The sequence below is a fragment of the Phascolarctos cinereus genome, unplaced genomic scaffold, assembly GCF_003287225.1.
Source record: "Phascolarctos cinereus isolate Bilbo 61053 unplaced genomic scaffold, phaCin_HiC Scaffold_2;HRSCAF=192, whole genome shotgun sequence".
NCBI lineage: Eukaryota > Metazoa > Chordata > Mammalia > Diprotodontia > Phascolarctidae > Phascolarctos > Phascolarctos cinereus.
This window is the reverse complement of record NW_027555625.1, coordinates 64118976-64139663: the sequence shown is the minus strand read 5'-3', so window position 1 is coordinate 64139663 and position 20688 is coordinate 64118976. Positions and strand designations below refer to the sequence as shown.

The following is a 20688-nucleotide window of genomic DNA, read 5'->3' as shown; positions in this document are numbered from 1 at the left end:
CCATGTTTTACAGAGAAAGAAACTAAGGAGGGAGTGAAGGTGATTCACAGCTAGTTCATTCACTAATTAGTGACAAAGTCAGCACTAGAATCAAACTGCCTTACACCCTTATGGGTATTTTTTTCCCACCCCATGTTGCTTATGCAACACGACATACCACCCTCAAGGCCTGGCTGGTCTGGGCAGAAGATCTTGGCCCATCATTCAGTTCAACAAAAATTTATTAAGGAAGGAAAGAGAGAGGGAAGGAAGGAAGAAAAAGGAGGGAGGGAGAGAAGAAGGAAAGGAGGCAGGAAAAATGGAGGGAGGGAGGAAGGGAGGAAGAAAGAAAAAGGATGGGAGGAAAGAAGGGAGGGAGAGACAAAGGAAAGAAGGAAGGAGCAGAGGAAGGGAAGGAAGGAAGGAAGGAAGGAAGGAAGGAAGGAAGGAAGGAAGGAAGGAAGGAAGGAAGGAAGGAAGGAAGGAAGGAAGGAAGGAAGAAGGAAGGAAAGGAGACAGGTAGGGATGGAAGAAAACCAGCATTTATTAAGTACCTGCTACATGCAAGACACTGCCCTTAAAGAAGAGAAAGCAACTAGAGCCCTGTTCACTTGCAGCTCACTACTCTGGGCTGGAGTACCATTGCGCTGGGGCCAACCACTTAACCTCTGTGGCTTCCTTCCCTCCCTGGGAAAATAGCAGTGACATTGTTGGGCATTTCTGGAGGTCTCAGGCTGGGTTCACTGATTAATCACCACCAAACATCTGGGTAAAGCTTCACCGAGGGCCACAGAGATGCTAAGTGTTCCGATCATTTCTCTCCATCTCAATCTCTTAGGAAATAGGTTTCCATTTCACCTTAAATTTGTAGGGGGAAGGTTATTTTTCATTCTCCAGGAGCAGCTGGGAGCCAGACTCTTAAATTCCTTACCTCCCCTCTCTGGGGCTGCCTCTTGGTAAAACCTGTCTTTTTTTTTACCAACCTGCTCAAATGGAACTGTTTGTTTTAAAATTTGGCCTTCATTTGTGAGGTTAATTAATCCCTTCAAACACAAAGTTCTCCCTTTCTATACCACTGAATGGCCTCTGACTACCTATGTCTGTGCCCAATCTGTCAATCAACAAGGATTTATTACATCAGGCACCATGCTGGGCAAGTGTACACAGAGGCAAAAATGAAATGGGTAGCATGGTGTGGTAGCTAGAGAGCCTGCCCTGAAGTGTGGAAAACCTGGGTTCAGGTGGCACCTCTGTGACCTGGGTAAGTCACTAAAAGTCTGAATAGGCAAAGCCAGAGACATCAAATCAGGCCCAGCAGCCTGGGCTAGAACCAGATTAAAATGTAATTGGGAAATGTTTAACAAAAGAAATAAACATACAGTGCAACATAGATGATGTTAATTTGTGGTTTTCTAAATTAATCTGCAGTCTGCACGGATCCCTTTCTATTGGAGTTTAATACTACTGTTCTAGGCAACTAAGACTGTATAAGTTGTGGAGAAGGTATTGAAAAGGAAGTTTCCTCACCCATGAGTTCACACTTGTTGTCCAGTTGTGTCTTCACTATGCGGTCTGCCATTTCCTTCTCCAGCTCATTTTACAGATGAGAAAACTGAGGCAAATAGGGTTGCCCAGGGTCACATGGCTAGTAAGACTCTGAGGTGCTCTATCCACTGTCCCATCTAGCTGCCATGAGTTCATACTATCCTAAGATAATAATAATGATTCTATTTATAAAGCATTTTTATATTATATTGTGTTATATATAGCACATTTATATAGCACTTGCTATGTGCCAGGCACTGTGCTAAGCACTTTACAAATATCATCTCATTTGATCCTCACAGCAACCCTTGGAGGCAGGTGCTTATATCATCCCCATTTCACAGCTGAAGAAAATGAGGTAAACTGAAATTAAATGACTTGCCCAGGGTCACATAGCTAGTAAGTATCTAAGGCTAGATTTGAACTCAGGTCTTACTGATTCCAAACCCAGCATTCCATCCACTATGCTACCTAACTGGCCCTATCTAATCATAGATTTAGAGCTGGAAGGAGCCTTAGAGAGGCCATCTATTCCAACTCCCTCATTTTATGTACGAGGAAACTGAGACTGATAGTGGTTAAGTGACTTGTCCAAGGTCATACAGCTAGCTAGTAAATGCCTGAGACAGAATTTGAATTCAAGTCTTCCTGAGTCCAAGCCTAGCCTTTAACCACTGTACCACCTAGCTGCCTCCTTAGTTCCGTAAACCAGAAGTTCTCAAACTTTTTGGTCTCAGGACCCCTTTATGTTCTTAAAAATTAAGGGCCCTGAAGAGTTCCTGTTATATGGACTATGTGAATTAACATTTACTATATTAGAAATTAAAATGTCTTAGTGTTATTATGAAAATAGTTCTGACCTTGAGGACTCCCTGAAAGGGTGTTGGAGATTCCCATCTGTCTCCAGGCCACATTTGAAGAACCCCTTTCCCTAGAACCAATGAAATCACAAGTCCAGTCCTTATCCTCAGGGAGCTTACAAATTATACCAGGGAGAAACATGGACCCATATAAATATATGCAAAATACATACAAATATATACAAGGAAATTTCAGGAGAGAGGCTCTAGTCATTTGGAATGTCCCAGAGCACGTTCCATATATTATCTCATTTGATCTTCACAACAGCCCTGGCAAGTAGGTGCTATTGCTATCCCCATTTTATAGATGAGGAAACTGAGGCTAACAGGTTAAGTGACTTGCCCAAGGTCACATAGCAAGTCTGAGATGGGATTCAAATCCAGGTCTTCCTGACTCCAAGTCCAGTACTTAATACTGCCCACTCCATGAGAATGTCACCTCTTAAGATCAGGGGCTGCCATTTTTTTTATCTCTGTGTTCCCAGAGACTGATCCACTCCCTTACACATAGTAGGTCCTTAGAAAGGACAGTAGATAAATTAGTTCATCCACCAACAGAGCTAAAAATTTTTCTAAAAAGAAAAGTTGTCTAACTGCCACTATCAGTGAGATCTTTGTTTTGATTAATCTTGGAATGAACATCCAACCTAGAATACCAAATGCTGTGCCACACACCCACAGAATGCTAGAAACATGGTGGATGGTGACACTGATGCCAATACTGTTTAAGCAGTGCTTCATCACATGTATTATCTAATTCTAGCCTCACAGCAACCCCTCAAGATAGCTAGTGTTAGTATTATTATCCCTATTCTGTTGTTGTTTTTCAGTTGTTTTTCAGTCATGTCCAACTCTTCATGACCCCATTTGGAGTTTTCTCGGCAAAGATATAGAGTGGTTTGCCATGTCCTTCTCCAGCTCATTTTACAGATGAGGAAATTGAGGCACCCTGAGGTCACATATCTACTAAGGGTCTGAGGCCGGATTTGAACTCAGGAAAATGAGTCTTCCTGACTCAAGGCCCACACTCTATCCACTGTGCTGCCCTAAACAACCTTTTACAGGGCTTTAAATAACAGTAAATGCCTTTGCTTAGAGCTCATTTCATCTAGGGACTGATTGTTAATGTGAAACACTAGTGGGGGCTCTAGTTTGAGGAGTGAATACCCTAGCTAACCACCTAGCTGCCCATTTTACAGATGAGCAAGCGGAAGCTAAGAGAAGGGGAGTCATTTGTTCTCGTGGCCAGTAAATGACTAAGCCTGGTCTCACACCCCTGTATTTGACTACAAACCCAGCAAGCTCTCTACAACCTCATACAGTCTCACATGATGATGGTCTACTCTGTAACCCAATAGCACCAGTCTCCTTGCTGTGCCTCACACAAGACACTCCATCTCCTGATTCCAGGCATTTTCAGTGACTGTCTGCCGTGCCTGGAATTCTTTCCTTCATCTTTGCCTCCTGCCTTCCCGGGCTTTTGCCAAGTCCCAGCTGAAGTCCCACCTTCTACAGGAAGCCTTTCCGATCCTTTTTTTTTTCCTCCTTTTTCTTTTCGGTGAGGCAATCAGGGTCACACAGCTAGTAAGTGTCAAGTGTCTGAGGAAGGAGTCCGGATTTGAACTCAGGTTCTCCTGACTCCAAGGCCCAAGCTCTATCCACTGCGCCACCTAGCTGCTCTGCTTCCCAGTCCTTTTTAAGCTTATTTGGTGCCTTCTTGTGAGATTATTCCCCAGTTTGGCCCATTTATATCTTGTCTGGACAGAGTTGTCTACGCTTTGTCCCCCCAATTAGAATGTAAGCTCCTTGAGGGCAAGCACTGTTTTTTGCCTTTCTTTGTATCCCCAGTGCTTAGCACAGTGCCTGACATAGAGCGTGCTGTTTGACTGATGGACTAAAACCTCCCCCCACCTTGGTCACAGACTGAACATTAACCTTGCTTCCAATCCCAAGAAAGCTTTCCTGATCCCCTCCTTGGAAATGACCTTCCCTCCCTTGGACCTCACGTAACTCTTTGCATAGTAACCTACGAGGCATTTAATTATAACTGTGACCATAGAGTTATTGGGAGAGGGGAGGGAAGAAGCATTTAATAAGTGCCTACTATATACATGCTAAGTACTTTACAAATATTATCTCATGCAATAATGTGCGGATGTGAATGTGTCCTGAGATGAAGTGGCTAGAGCAAAGGATTGGGGAGTCAGGTCTTTGCCACTTACCCACTTTGTATTAGTCATGGGGTCACAGGGATTAAAGCTGGAAGGGACTTAAAGAAATCATCTAGTCTAATCCCCTCATTTAACAAACAGGTAAACTAGGCCTAGAGAAATTGTCATTTCCTCCCTTTGAGCCTTCATTTTTCCACAATTAAAATGGAGAAGTAGCCCTTGAAGGCTTACTGACCTCAGAAGTCTCTTGTGAAGTACTTTATACCCCTTAAAGTATTACAGAAATGGAGGCTATTAATTCAGTTGTGAATTCCGTGAGGATGTAAGTGGAATCCCATTTGTCTTGGGATGTCCTCAGAAAACTATGCATCAGTCATTTCAGTCATGTCTGACTCTTGGTGACCCCACTTGGGGTCACCTTGGCAAAGATACTGGAATGGTTTGCCTTTTCCTTCTCCAGTTCATTTTACAGATGAATGGAGGCAAACAGGGTGAAGTGACTTGCCCAAGGTCACACAGCTAGTAAGTGTCTGAGGCCAGATTTGAACACAGGTCTTCCTGACTCCAAGCCTAGCACTCTGCACCACTGCATATAGTAAGCACTTAAATGACTTCTGAATGAATGATGGTGATAATTGATGGGTATGGTGCCAGTCCTGGTGGATGAGAGGTACAGTGAGAGCTGGTAAGGTTTACAGGCCTCACGCTTAGAACAGATGGTCTTAACTAAGCCATCATGTTACACAAGCCCTTGAATCTCGCTCTTGCTGAGGATGCCAAATTCTCCTTGGGTTTAATTGGCAGAATTTTTGAAGTACTGTTTGCTCCCCAGGCTCCTCTGGGGCACAAATGTGATAGATGCAGATGGTGTATATAGAAACCTAGACTTCAACTCAATTTAACAAGAATGTATTAGACAGCCGGGTGGTGCAGTAGTTAGAGTTCTGGACTTGGAGTCAGGAAGAGCTGAGTTTCAATCCTGCCTCAGACTTTTACTGGCTACTTACACTCCATCGCCTTAGTTTCTTCATCTTTGAAATGGGAATAATAATCGTGCCCCACACACACACACCCCACCTTCCAGGATTGTTCAAATGAGAGAACATTCAAGTGCTCTATAAATGCTAGCTATTGAGCACCTGCTGTATGCAAGAAACTCCTGTAGACACTGGAGATGCAGAGATGAAATAGGAACCGTCGCTGCTTACATTCTACTGGGGGGAAACAACATATACACAGATAAGTAAGGATAAAACACAGACAAGGTCGTTCCTAAAGGGACCTTAAGAGATAATCTCATCAAGCCCCTTCATGTTACCAAGGAGGAAATCAAAGGCCAGAGAGGCTGCGGGATTTACCAAGAGCTAAGCAACTAGGCAAATGTCAGATCCAGGACCCAAACCCAGGTCTTCTCATGTTTGTGCTTTTTTCTGCGTCTCTCTGGCAATCTGGCTCTTGAATGATTTATGAAGCCAAAAATAACATTTCTATCAAAGATACATATTGTTTTTTCAGCTTTGCACCTAGATCCTGAAGGCCAGAAGTTCCCCCAACTTTCAGCCTCCCCTCCCCAAAAGCCTCCCCCTCCTTCCAAGGTCATTCTTCATGAATGACAGCTAGTTAGTTAAACTCTCCTAGGTTTCCATGGCAACAAACCCAACTTATATTCAGTCCCACTGAAAATAATAAAGCCACATCTGGATTTATTTTCCCTGGTACCCCCACTCACTATTCCCACAGTCACCATTTTTTTTCCTGGTGCAAAGGGAACACCTCAGATGGAGATGTTAACCCTGTCTTTACTACCACTTCCAAAACACTTTGCTTCAAAAAGAGGTCTGCCATGTGTGAATAAGAGGGATTGAATGATCCCCATATCCTAGAATCTGAAGTAGAAGAGACCGTAAAGCTGGTCTAGTCCAATCCCTTCTTTTGACAGATGAGGAAACTAAGACTGAGGAAAGGAAAGTGACTTGCCCAAGGTCACACAGCTAATGACTGACAAACTGGATATTTGAACTGAGGTCCTCCCAACTAAAATCCAGAAAATCTGATATGATGTAAAGGAAAAAAACCGGAGTCCCAGCCTTGTGACATATTGTTGGACCTGAAAGGGACCATTGAAATTCTTTGAGTGTAACCTCCCCATCTTACCGGGTGTATGACCTTTGTCAAAGCACATGACTTCTCTGAAGGTTCAGCTTCCCCAATATAAAGTGAGCGTCCTGCCCACTTTGGAGTTTTTGTGAGGTTCCAATGGGCTTCATAACCACAAAGACCATATTAATGCAAGTTAGATAATAACCATACTTTGTATCCCAGGCACCTAGCATAGTACCAACATCTAGTAGGTGCCTGATAAATGTCTGCTGTTTGTTTGCACAATGATCTAGTAATCTATGATTTCATAAGTATTAATCCTCTTTGGGGCAGCTAGACACAATGGGTAGAATGCTAGGCCTGGAATCAGGAGGACCTGAGTTCAAATGTGACCTCAGACACTTAGTAGCTGTGTGACCCTGGGCAAGTCACTTCACCCTGTTTGCCTCAGTTTCTTCATCTATAAAATGAGCTGGAGAAAGAAATGGCAAACCACTCCAGTATCTTTGCCAAGAAAATCCTGTTTGCCTCAGTTTCTTCATCTATAAAATGAGCTGGAGAAAGAAATGGCAAAGCACTCCAGCATCTTTGCCAAGAAAACCCTTGATAGGATCGCTAAGAGCCAGGCACAGCTGAAATGACTGAACAACAACAGCAAAATGTCTGCAACCTAGTAGCAGCCTTAAAACCCTGCTGTGACCCAGAAAATCATAGCCCTGCAGCCAACCTGGAGATGAGCCTCTCCTCACTTAGCTGATGATAGAAGCTGACATTTCTGTCATGTTTTACCCACATTATTTCATGTGAACCTCGTAAGAAACCCTGGGAGGCAGGTGCTAGTAATATCTCTGTTTTACAAATAAGGAAACTGAGGTTCAGTAAGGGTAAGTGATTTGCCCAGGGGCAGGAGTAGAACCTATGTCTCCGTGACACAAAATCCAGCAATCTCTCTGCCTTGCTACAGTACCTCTTCCACAAAAGACCGAACCAACAAATCAAGTTAACAAGCGTTCATGAAATACCCGCTAGGCACCAGAAGCCATACTAAGAGCTGAGGACACAAAGAAAGGCAAACAAATAGCCTCGGCTGTCCAGGAGCTCACAATCTAATGGAGGAGACGATATGTAAGAAATTAGATGAAAAAAGCTAAATTGGGGGGCAGCTAGGTGGCACATTGGATAGAGCGCTGGCCCTGGAGTCAGGAGGAGCTGAGTTCAAATGCAGCCTCAGACACTTACTAGCTGTGTGACCTTGAGCAAGTCACTTAACCCTGATTGCCTCCAAAAAAAAAAAGAAAAGGAAAAAATCAAAGGATAAAGAGAGGAATGCCAGTGATCCTGGAGAGGAAAACAGCTGGCCAAAATGGCTCAAGAACTGCCCCTCAACCCCAACCAGGATAAGTTCTACAGCAGATTTGTACCAGCTTTTCAAAAGCACAAGGTTCTAGTCTCGATAATGCCACAATAAGTTTTGGGACTGAGCAAATCACTTCAATCAGTCAGTCAACTAACAAGCATTTATTAAGTCCCTACTATATGCCATGTATATGGCTATAGGGTGCTAGGGATACAAAAACAAAAATGAAATAGTCCCTGTCCTCAGAGAGTTTATATTCTAACAAGAGACATAACATTTATGTATAGAAACATGCATATCTTATATTTATATATAATATAATATAATATATATTTGCATATAAAATAGACACAAGGCAATTTTATGGGGAAGGCATTTGCAGCTGGGAAGACCAGGAGAGGCTTCATATAATAGTAATAATAATAATAATAGCATCTATATAGCACTTTAAAGTTTGCAAACTTGTCTAATAAATATTATCTCACTTGATCTTAACAACAAATCTAGCAGGTAGGTGCTATTATTATCCCCATTTTACAGATGAGGAAATTGAGGCAGATAGAGGCAAAGCAACTTGCCAGGGTAATACAGCTAGTAGATGTCTGAGGTGGGATTTGCACTCAGGTCTAATTTAAACTATGCCTTAAAGGAGACCAGACCTTCTATGAGGTGGAATTGAGATGGTTGTGCATTCCAGCCATGGGGAATAGCCAGTCCAAAGATCCAGAGACAGAAAATGGAGCATCCTCTGTGAGGAACAGAAAGAAAACCAGTTTGACAGAAACATAAAGTGTGTGAAGGGGAATGAGGTGTAGTAAGATTGAAAAGGTAAACTGAGGGTTGGCCTCTAGGGCCCTACGCTCTACTCTAGTTCTCAAGTCACTGTCCAAGGTCCTCCACCAAGAGCCCATGTTCTAAGCTCCCCTTGAGCACAAATAGGCTGTGTCATTATCACTGTATGTTCTAAGGTCTCATCCAGCTCAATCATTCCGTCTTAAGGATTCACCCAGTTCTAACATTCCATTATCGAAGGTCCTCTTCACCACTAACATTCTATGATAGCATTTTCTGTTCAAAGGCCCCTTCTATTTCTAATACTCTGAGTCTATTCATCCTGTACCTGATTTATTGCAACTTTATGTCATACCACCCTGACCTGAAGTTCCCTTGACCCTTCCTTTTGCCATCTTTCAAGGTCAATTTCATCAACATCATTGTTGTTGTCATTGTCTCCTTTCTCTTCCTCCTCCTCCATGACTTCCCTGATGATTCCTTCCAAGTCGTGCTTCTCCCTCCCTTCTTAGCTCCAAAAGCACTTGCAATTTGTACCCTATATTGAGTTATTCATTCAGTGTGAATGGTATTCCCTAGTTATTCAATGTGTGTGTGTATGTGTGTGTGTGTGTGTGTGTGTGTGTGTGTGTGTGTGTGTCTTGTTCCCCTCATGTAGACTGTAAGTTCTTCCAGGCATGGACAATTTCATCCCCTCTTGTATCTCAGACTGGTCAAGGACAGGGCTATGCTCGTAGGACATGCAGACAATATCAGAGCTGAAAAGGTGTCTTAGAATTATAGTATAGTTCCATAGAATGCTTGAACATGGAACATCGGGCCTGGAAGGAATTTTAGGACACAAAATGTTAGCGATGTAAGATTATACAGTGAATAGGAAGGACAGGATAGGACAGAAAGACCTGAGTTCAAATCCAGCTTCAGACACTTAATAGCTGTGTGACCCTGAACAAGTCACTTAACCCCTATTTGCCCCAGTTTCTTCATCTGTTTTTGTTGTTTGGTTATTTCAGTCATGTCCATCTCTTCCTGACCTCATTTGGAGTTTTCTTGGCAAAGATACTGGAGTGGTTTGTCATTTCTTTCTCCAACTCATTTTACAGATGAGGGGCACACCACTTGTAAGTGTTTGAGGCTATACTTGAACTCAAGTCCTGACTCCAGTGGAGGTGGCTCCACTGTGCCTCCTAACTGCCTTTCCTCATCTGTAAAATAGGCATAATAATAGAACCTACCCTCCAAGGTTGTTGTGAGGATCAAATGAAAAAATATTTGTAAAGCACTTAGCACAGTGTCTGACACATAGTAGGCACTATATAAATGTTTGATATTATGATTATTATGCTAAAACACAGAATGTTGACTGGAAAAGATTTAAGGGTATAGAATGTCAGCATATACAACATCAGAACTGGAAAGTACCTTTGAGCTTTAAGTGGGAAAACATAGAAAACAATATTTTGGGAAGTGGAGGGACCCTTATCCAAGACCTAGGTCTTAGAAGTCTCTCTCTCTCTCTCTTTTTTCAGCTATGAGGAGTGTGTGGGACCAGGGTCAACTCAAATCTACATCCCCACTGAAGACCCTCCACCATACTCACTGAATGACCCTTGCCGGGACAGGGATGTCTCCATCCAGATCAGTGCGGCAGAGGAGAGGGATGAGGATGAAGACGGGGCTTCTTTGCCTGTGGCCGAGGGGGATGCTGGCTATTCCATCAGATTTCCCCAAGGACAGGCAGCCATCTCCACTATTGCCCTAGAAACTGTGCCACCCTATGAAACTGTAGTGCATGACCCTAATGTGCTCCTTCCTCTTCAGAGTCTGAAAAGCTCCCCAGCTGAGTACCAGACCCTTCTCGATAGGACTGTGTAACCAGGGTTGGCCTTTGCTAGCCCCACTCCAGAGGGAAGGGCCTGACTAGCTGCAAATACACGTACACACATGCAGAGAAAACAGCAACAAGAACACAAAACCCACGAGGTTGGGGGCAGTGTCATTCAATAATAGAATGAACCTCTCACTACCAGCCCAACATACAAAACTCCCTTGTGTTTGTTCCCTGTCCCTTTCAGGACCTGGGACATGCAGGGCAGTAGCTCTCTTTTCTTCCAGCCCCTTCCTCTTCCCACACTTTCCCAGCAGGTTCTCAAAGTTGGTGTAACCCAGGTGGTCAGAGTCTGATTTCTGCATTGGAAATTCTTCCCTAAACTGCTACAGCCTCAGTTCAGGCAGCCCCTAGGTCACCTCTGCTGTACCTCCATTCCCCCTTCACTCTCTGCCCCCATCCCTGTCCTCTCCTCAGAGAGACGCAAGCTGGTCAGTCTGAGAGTGCTAGCATGGGCCAGAGGTCAGGGGAAATAGACAGGTGTTGTCAACGGCGGTTCATGCTATCAATGGAAAAAGAATTCTCCCTTCCAAATGAGCTTTTAAAATGAATTTGAAGAGGCAGTAGAGTGATCTCCATCACCCACAATATTCAACCTGAGCAGGAGCCCAACGGTAGACACCCTCAGTCCCTCCAAACCAATGGCTAGAACCTGGATTGGAACTTATCCTTCTCAGACCACCCACACAGATCTAAGGTTGACTGGTCTGGACCAGAAGAACCCAAGTAAGCCATGCTATCAAGTCATTCCCAGAAGGCCTACCTTGTGAGAATGCCCCCAGCAGGGAAATGGTGGCCAGGAAGAACTTATGGAGTCCCAATGTTGGCAAAGCCCAAGCTTATTTAAAGGGAGGCAGCTCCTCACAGAACTAAACTCCATGGCCTTGATTTTCTGGCATTCGTAGCCTCTGTCAGACAGCCTCTCCACAGGTTTGGACTAATGGGTCCAATGGACAATGCCCTGACAAGAGAGTGAGAGTTGTCTTGGCCTGGTGGTGTGTCCTGGGCCCAATCACTTCTCAATATTTGATGAGTGGTCTCCCTGTCAGTTCAATTAAGCAGACATCTATTGTATGCAGACCCCTATGCTGGGAATCAGGGGACATAATAAAGTTTATGTAAGATATGGTCTATGTCCTTATGGAGCTGTAGTCTAGAGAAACTTACCAACTAACGCTTCAATCAGGGAGAAAAGAGTCTCTTGGCTAAGAGATGGATTGGGCTGCATACACAAGCCTAACTTCAGTGGGTCTATGGCTGCAAATTTTCCCAGAGAAGTTGATGTGCTTCAATCTTCCCCCTCAGCCCCAACCCAAGCACATTTAGTTAACACATGATGACAGGCCAGACAACTTTGGCTTTAAATCTCCCAGAAAGGATGAGAGAAAGACATAGCCCCGAAAAGAAGGATGGAAACTCAGTGGAGGATCAGCCCCAGAATTCTTCAGCCATAGGAACCCCTTACAATCCCATAAGATGAGAAACCTTTCCTCTGAGCAGCATGAGAACATTCTGGCTGGGATCCAAATAGCCAGAGGACAGACAGAGGCTAAGGATGGAGATCTGTCTCAGGAGGGGAAGGAGGCGCCAGTTGATTCTATCAGAGCCACAGACTTTTCTGAACATGGATGTGGGGACAAAATGGAGTTGCGTTGGAAACCTCCAACACTTCCCTCCACTGGAGGGAGCTTTGGGTATTGGACAACCACCCACATTGGCCCTTCTGCAGCCCGGAGCCATTATTCCAGAGCTGGTCCTGAAAAAGGCAACATGAAAGAACCCAGAAGTTCCGTTTTACCCGTCCAATCATCAGCCCCATCTCCTAACCCTCCTTCTGCTTCTCCCCAAATCTGGGGCTTTTACTCTAAAGGTAGAGTGGTGTTTTCCAAAGAACATGGGAGCTGGAGTCAGAAGACCTGAAGCTGAATCCCTGTTCTTCTATCTACTACGTGTGTGACCTTGGACAAGTCACAACCTTTTGGAAACGTTCAGTTTCCTCATCTGTACAATAAGGGGGTTGGGCTAGACGACCTCCATGGTCCCTGCCAACTCTCAATCCCCTAATCTTAGGTCCCTGTGGCCCATTTTTTAAAATACCAGGATTTTCATCTTGTTTCTTGCTTCCCCCCAACTACTCCCCCTAACCCCATTAAACTTTCCAACTCCAGTGAAGGGCTATGACTTTTATTCAATCACTTTTTAAGGAGCTGGGGGCCAGGAAGGGGGAGAAAAAAATGAAGATTTTATATTTTACTCTGCGTAAATTTAGAGTTTCTCCCAGTGCTATTCACTGCTTTTCAAAGGCTCTTTAGCTCTGTTTCCGCCTTGATGCTCTAACTCATTCTGTGGATACTAGGGATTGTTTACAAACAGCTATCTGTTCACTTTGGTGGTTATACTGTTTTATAGGGGGAAATGTATCTATCTTCTCTCTCTGTCGTACTGTATAGATTTCTACATGCACTGCAGGGCTTTGAGTCTCCTAAGAAACCTGTCCTCCTTCCACACTGTAGCAAGCGTGAGTAACCAACCAAAAAAACTTTCAGGACACATCAGCTTTTGCAGCTGGCTACAGAGACGGAGCTGGACATGTTTTCTTTCTTGGGCTGGGCTCTGAATTGAGCAATGGTATATTCTTTCTTTGTTCTGAATAAATAACTAACGATGTAGCACTTGTAGACATAACTTAGTAATCGAGTGCACAGCTGGGCTTTTCTTACCTTGTTGAAACTTGTAAGGAAAGGAAACAGCAAAAACAGCAGCTGATTCAAATGCCTCGATTTAGCAAATAACATTTTAACCCAGCAAGCCTTCACCTGAATGTTTCTGAAAATTAGAATCTGTAAGCAGTACAAAGTGTTTTATTGTTCACACAGGATGATTTTGCAGCTGGTTATATGCTGTAAATGACTTGCTGGGATGACTTTTTTTTTTAATCTCATCTGAAACCCGGTATCATTTTTTTTTTGAGACTACAGTGATTATGTGGTCCCTGAGACAGGTTATGATCTTCAGCCCTGTTCCAGCAATACTGGGTCCAGGGATTTCAGGGGACCATACATTTTTAAAAGAATAGTCCTTACTCAACTTTCAGGTCATTCTGGCTTTTACCACCAGGAAGATGTGTATCCAGAGTTTACTGTAGAGCTGTCTTTAATTACACAATAAAGAACTATTTCACACTTCGTCCAGACCAATGTTATACTGCGCTCTACAGGGGACCAGTGCCCAGAAAGGAGATTCCAAATAGAGGCAACCTGGTTTCTCTACCTCTGTACCATCCTCCCTCGCCACCTCGCTCCCATCCGCACCTTGTTCCCTAAGGCTGTCCATCTCCCAGCCCTGAGTGGAGTCAGGTTCTTTAAGACAGTGTCCTTGTCAAACTCCCCCACCCCCATCCAGCTACCTCTAATCTAGTCTGACTCTTAGTAGCAGGGCTCTGACCTTCCCAAGGAGTGAGGGAATGGGCAACGATGGAGCCAAGTGAATTGCCGATCAGAGGGAGCCCACCTTAGGTACGTTAGTTGCCCAAGGGATGCATGTCAATGACTGCAATTGCTATGGGATGGTACGAAAGGGGAGACCTGGGTTCTGATTCTGCCTCTTACCCTGACTACTTTCTGCAAGTCACTTAGCCTCTCCAGGCCACAATGGAAATGAAGGAGTTAGACTAGATGGCCTCTTAGGTCCCCTTGAGTTCTTGATCTATGATCTTATATCTATTAGATTACTCAAAGGATGGGATAAAGGGTGACTGGGTGGCCCAATGGATAGAGTACTGGCCCTGGAGTCAGGAGGACCTGAGTTCAAAGCCAGCCTCAGACACGTCCTAGCTGTGTGACCCTGTACAAGCCACTTAACCCTGTTTGCTTCAGTTTCCTCATCTGTGAAATGATGTGGAGAAGGAAATGGCACACCACTCCAGTATCTTTGCCAAGAAAACCCCAAATGGGATCATGAAGAGTTTGAAATGACTGAACATCACCAACAAGGATGAGACAGACACATCAGAGAGGCAAGCTCTAGTATCACAGCTTCATCATCATCTCTTCCCCAAACTGACACTTGCTATGTATAACCAACACACAGAACATGACGTGGCATTTTTACACATACCTTGTACCAATAAACATGAGCATGCCCATATAGCACAATGTAGGGGGGGAGATAGCCTTTCCAAGCCAGGACTATCTTCATGTCACAAAGAAGCATAAGAGATGGACTTCAGTGGAGAGGCAATGGATGGTATATGTAACCTACCCTTTTCTTGAAAACTCAAGGTCATCACGCACAACAGCAATTGTACCCTGCTGTAATGCAGTGATGCCTTCAAGGGCTACTAAATTAAGTGAAGCTATACAGTTCATACAAGTCATTTACTGTCTCTGGGCCTCAGTTTTTTCATCTGTAAAATGAAAGGGCTGGACTAAATTTTCTCTCAGGTCCCAAAGAGCACCAATACTTTATGTGGAGGTTTGCTCCCAGCAAACATTTTATGCTTTAAGCTTCCATCTAGACCTCAAATTTCCATAGCACTGGACATAAAATCTAGAACACCTGAATTTCCTGACACAGACATTTAACTAGCTGTTTGGGGAATTTTATCCTGGTCAAGTCTCTTAATGGCAGCTCAATTTCCTTACCTGTGAAAGAAGAAGAATAGAGCTATTTGAACATCAAACGAGAACATGGCTATGGTATTTTGCAAACCTTAAAATACTATATAAATTATTATTGATTATTAATGGTTATCATTATGATTACAATGCCAACACCATGGGGGCCACAGCTCCCTAAAACTCTTTCCTCTTCTCCCCTCTGCCTCATTTTACATCATTCATACATCTTCCCCAACTATCTTTTGGTTATCACTCATATCAGTTGGGGGGGTGGGCTTCTCCTTGCCAAGTCCAACCTCCTTACATGCAATCTTGATTCTACTGCCTATCTGACTATCCCCACTATTATTTATTGTTGTTGTTAAGTCATTCAGTTTTGTCCATCTCTTGCTGACCCACCTGGGGTTTTCTTGGCAAAGATACTGGAACGGTTTGCTATTTCTCTCTAGCTTATTTTACAGATGAGGAAACTGAGGCAAACAGGGTTAAGTGACTTGCCCAGGATCACACAGCTAGTATTTTAGGCCAGATTTGAACTCGTTTTCCTGATCCAGGCCCAATGTTCTATTCCCTTCACCAGCTAGTCACCCTGTGTGCATGGCATGTAGTAAGTGCTTAATAAATTATTGGGGACTTACTGACTGACTATAGCTTTCTGTGCTACCAAGTTCTATTAGATAAAAGAATAAGTAAGCATTTCTTAAGCTTACTGTATGCTAGGCATTCATTCTTCCGATTCTTACCAAATGTTCTCTGCACACCAAATAGGACTCCATTGTACACTTGCTATACCTTCCCAATAACAGCCAGTCTCTTCTTCCATCAAATCTTTTGTACACCTGCAACATTCCTACTCCTTGGCACCCCTAAAAAAACTAGTCCAAATGCCAGTGTAATTCATCACTCCCCACATCAGCTGATCCTGCGGCAATGAGAGCAATGTCAGCCTCCCTGTGCCCTAACTTCCTGAAGTGAGGCTAGATGGGTCAAGGGCCTAGAGTGAACCCGGACCCTGGATGCCCATAAGCCAGCCTCTAAACATCATGCCAGTGCCTGAGTTGAACATCTGCCTGTCTTTCCATACTTTTTATGGAGCTGTTGGAAATCTCTCAGTAACTGTTTAAGAAACACATTGTCATCACCTCTGGAAAGAACTCTCTCTGCCTTTCCCCTTTCTAAGACTCAGCTTCTGTCAAAGAAGGAAGCCTTCATTCAATCTCCTTATATCCAGTCTCGGAGCAGATTGGTCATTTTCATGCTGGATCATTTTCACAGAACCACAGAATCTCAAGAGTTGGAGGGGACCCAGAGACCTTCTTGTCCAGCCCATATTGGGTCAGGAATCTCCTTCACAATGTTACCAAGTAGCCATTCAGGCTTTGTTTAAGTGATGGGGAACTCACCACCTTATGAGGCTGCCTGTTCTATTTTGGGGTAACCCGAAATTTTGGGAAGTTTTTGTGACCTGGACTCTAAATTTGCTCATGGCCAAGCAGGAGAAAGCTAATTCCTTTTCCCCATGACAGCCCTTTAAACACAGACAACGATCATGACTCTTGATCCCCAAATCTTTTCTTCTCCATCCTCAATTGTCCTCGGTGACCTTCTTCTGACTCTCTGGTTTGTGATTGCCCTTCCAAAAACACTGACCACAATACTACAAATGTGATCTGAGCAGAGCAAAGGGCACTGGAACTCTCCCCTCCCTCATTCTGCATGCCTTCCTAGGGCTGCTAGGTGGCGCAGTGGATAGAGTACCAGGCTTAGAAGTACCAGACTCATATTTATGAGTTCAAATCTGGCCTCAGATACTTCCTAGCTGTGTGACCCTGGGCAAGTCACTTAACCCTGTTTGCCTTAATTTCCCCATATGTAAAATGAGCCGGAGAAGAAAATGGCAAACCACTCCAGTATCTTTTCCAAGAAAACTCCAAATGGGGTCAGGAAGAGTCAGACACAACTGAAACCACTCAACAGCAGCAGTTCTTTCTTGAGTCCATCAATGGGAGATTTAAAATGAAAAGCATAGACTTTCTAGAAAACCAAGCCAAGGAATGATCCATTTCCGGGAGGCTCTGCTGTAGTGATGGCCTATAGCTTTCTTATTCTGGATGTAGATGCTAGACCAACAAATGGCACAGTGCATAGAGCATCAGCCCTGAAATCAGGAGGACTTGATTTCAAATCCCACCTCAGACACTTATTAGCTGTGTGACCCTGGGCAAGTCAATTAATCTGTTTGCCTCAAAAAAAAAGTCTTACTCTGAAAGTATTTTGTGAAACACATTAGACAGGTAGGTGGCACAGTGGGTAAAGCACTGGACCTGAAGTCAGGAAGACTTGAGTTTAAATCTAGCCTCAGGCATTTACTATTGTGTGACCCTGGGCAAGTCATTTAGCCTCTTCAGTTTCTTAAACTGTAAAATGGGGACAATAATAGCATCTACTTCACAGTGTTCTTAGGAAGATCAAATAAGATGATATTTGTAAAGAGCTTAGCACGCAGTAGGCAGATAGTAGCTGTTATGTCTTGGAGGAGACCCTGGATTTCCCAGAGCCCAGGTCAGGGAAGCACCAGTTCTGGCAAGCACTACCAAGCTAGGAAAACCTTTGACCACAGGTCTTCCTTAACCTTTTGTCTGTGGTCCAGGGACCATCCAACATATGGAACAGCTCAGACACTGAAAGCTGGCCACCAAGGGATATAGCTTTTGGCCACAGCAATTTGTGGAAACTGTCTGTTAGGGCCCTTGGGATCAGGAGATCTGGATATAAATCTCAACTCTGATACTCAGCACCCACATGACCCTAAGCAAACCTTAAAATACCATATAAATGCTAGGTTCTTACCAGTGCCCATCATACAGTACACGCTTAATAAATGATAGTTGACTGACAATACCAAAAAGTCTTATGCTCATTTTACAAATAAGGAAACTGAGGCTCAGAGGGGTGGGTAAAGTTACCTGCCACAGGTCCAACTCCTACTAAGTAACAGATCAGGGAATAGAATCAAGGCCTTGGCCCAAATCAATGTTTCTTTCTACCTCATCACTCTCAGGAAATTAAAATGGGGGAGAAGGGAGAGAAATGTGAAGAAAGGAGAGTCCATACAAGTCTCTGAGCCTTTTAAACAAATCACTCAATCATCTAAGGTTGGGAAGACAGGGAAAGTGACCAAAGACCTGGAGCTGGAACCCAATGAACTGATTCCAAATTGGAAAGTGGTGAGAGAAGGCAGAGGGATAGCATTTATCTCTCATACTTGAAAAGAAATATCCTCTAGTGATAATAACAGGTCATATTTCTATTGCATTTTAAGATGCAAAGTGCCTTCCTCATGATAATTCTTGGAAAAGGGCTCTAGATTTGAAGGCAGAGGACCTGAGTTCTAATCTCAGTTTTTCCACTTCCTACTTGAATGGCCATGAACAAGTAACTTCCTAACTAACAATTGGGAGGATAAAGAGGAGACTTGGAGAAGGTGGCCCCTGAGCTGATTCTCTCATCTCTGGGCCTCAGTTTCCTCATCTTTAAAATAATAGCATCCAAGTCTCCAGGATTCCTTCCTGCTCTCAATCCTTAGTCAATAGTCAGACAATCCATCATGTACCTTTCACCACCACACTTCCTCTCAGGCAGCTGCAGACAATTCCTCAGTCACCCACATGCACTGAGACTCCTGAGCACCTCCCTTCCCAGGAAGCCACAATTTCTTCCCATTCCTCTCCTCTCACACCCCTCCCCACCATTGAAGGAAGGCAGCTGTCACATGAGCAGCCAGCTAAAATATTTTCACACTGAAGTGAATCATTCTGAAGCCTAGGAAAGTGTGAATAACGTAATTAACACCTCATTGGGCTCTGGAGCTCAGTTCTGACTTCCTGAGAAGTCCTTTCTTATGACAGGAGGCTCCCAGTTCCTGTGTGGTGTGTGCTGGGGGACAAAGACTGGTAGAAATGAACCCACCCAAAAGGGCTGGCTGAGTGGCGCTGCCTGGCCTCTCTCATGCTGAATCCATGTTAGCAAATCTAAGAGACCTCCTTCTCTGTCACAGCTGGGCTCTGGCCTAGACTGTGGAGGTTTAGCTGCTGGCAGGGGATTACAAGGTGAGCAGGAACCCAGAACAAGGAGGTACCAAGTCTGAGTCCATTTGCAGCTACTCCATATGGTATAATTCACAATTAATAATACTTTTTAAAGTTCAAAGTCAGCAATTCTGATGGTGATGATCCTCTTCCCACCAATGAATAACAACCTTCTCAGTTAATAGCTGGTATCTGAGATTTGCTGTGGCCAAAAATTTTATCACCCTGTATGCAGTTAAACTGGCAGTGAGCCTCTCTGAATCTGGCCAGGCTGGTCTCAGAACAACAAATTTAGAGCTGAAAGAGACCTTCAAGGCCAGCAAGTCCAACTCCCTGTTTTACAGATGAGGAAACTGAGGCTCAAGAAGTTTAAATGACTTGCCTGAGGTCACACAGCTAGTAAGCAGCAAAGGCAAGACTTGAACCCAGATCTGCAGACTACAGAGGGACAGTCAAACACCAGTCATGTGCTCAAAGACTTTCTCGGTTGTTGAAGCCGGCCAAAGCTTATAGTCTGCTGGCAAGGTCTTCAAGCAGGTGGTTACCTCCACCTCGTGATGAAATAGGAGAGGAAGACCTTGGAAGCTGCCTAATAAAGATATGGCTACCATCTTCATAGAACTTCAAAGCTTATAACTCTTACAAAGTTAAGTAGAATACATTATTACCTCATTTTACAGATGAGGAAACTGAGGTTTAGGAAAGTTATGTCAGCTGACTCAGGTCACAAGGATACAAAGTGGCAGAACCAGTAATAAGAAGAATAGCACACATTTCTGTAGCACTCTTAGAGTTACAAAATGAGATTATATTATTATATAATTAATAATTAGCATATTGTGATTACTTTGTTGTTCTTCTTGTTCAGTTGTTTTAGTCATGTGTGACTCTCCATGACCTCATTTTCTTGGCAAAGATACTGCTGTGGTTGCCATTTCTTTCTCCAGCTCATTTTACAGATGAGGAAACTGAAGCAAATAGGGTTAAGTGACTTGCCCAGGGTCACACAGCTAGAAAGTGTCTGAGGATGGATGTGAACTCAGAAAGATGAGTCTTCTTGATTCCAAGTTCAGTGCTCAATCTGCTGTGCCACCTAGCTGCACTTATAATTATATGTAATATATGTGATATATAATTATTATATATCATTATATTGTTAATCATGTAACTATTGCATATTAATTTGCTTATAATGACATGTGATATATTAACATGCAACAGTGTATGTTTATAATTAATAGCATAATGTTGTTAATATATGATAATTATGTGTCATGTAATTAATAATA

At 43.6% G+C, this 20688-nt stretch overlaps 1 protein-coding gene across 4 annotated transcripts in view; it reads left to right on the top strand.

Moving 5' to 3' along the window:
• Window positions 1–13877, top strand: part of BEAN1 (brain expressed associated with NEDD4 1) — a 97252-nt gene extending 83375 nt beyond the window's left edge. For all 4 annotated transcript variants that reach the window (XM_078149444.1, XM_078149446.1, XM_078149445.1 and 1 more), the window contains one exon: window positions 10334–13877. In XM_078149444.1, coding sequence (XP_078005570.1) covers window positions 10334–10679 — 346 coding nt within the window. In that variant the 3' untranslated portion in view covers window positions 10680–13877. The remainder of the gene's footprint in view (window positions 1–10333) is intronic.
• The last annotated feature ends 6811 nt before the right edge of the window (window positions 13878–20688 follow it).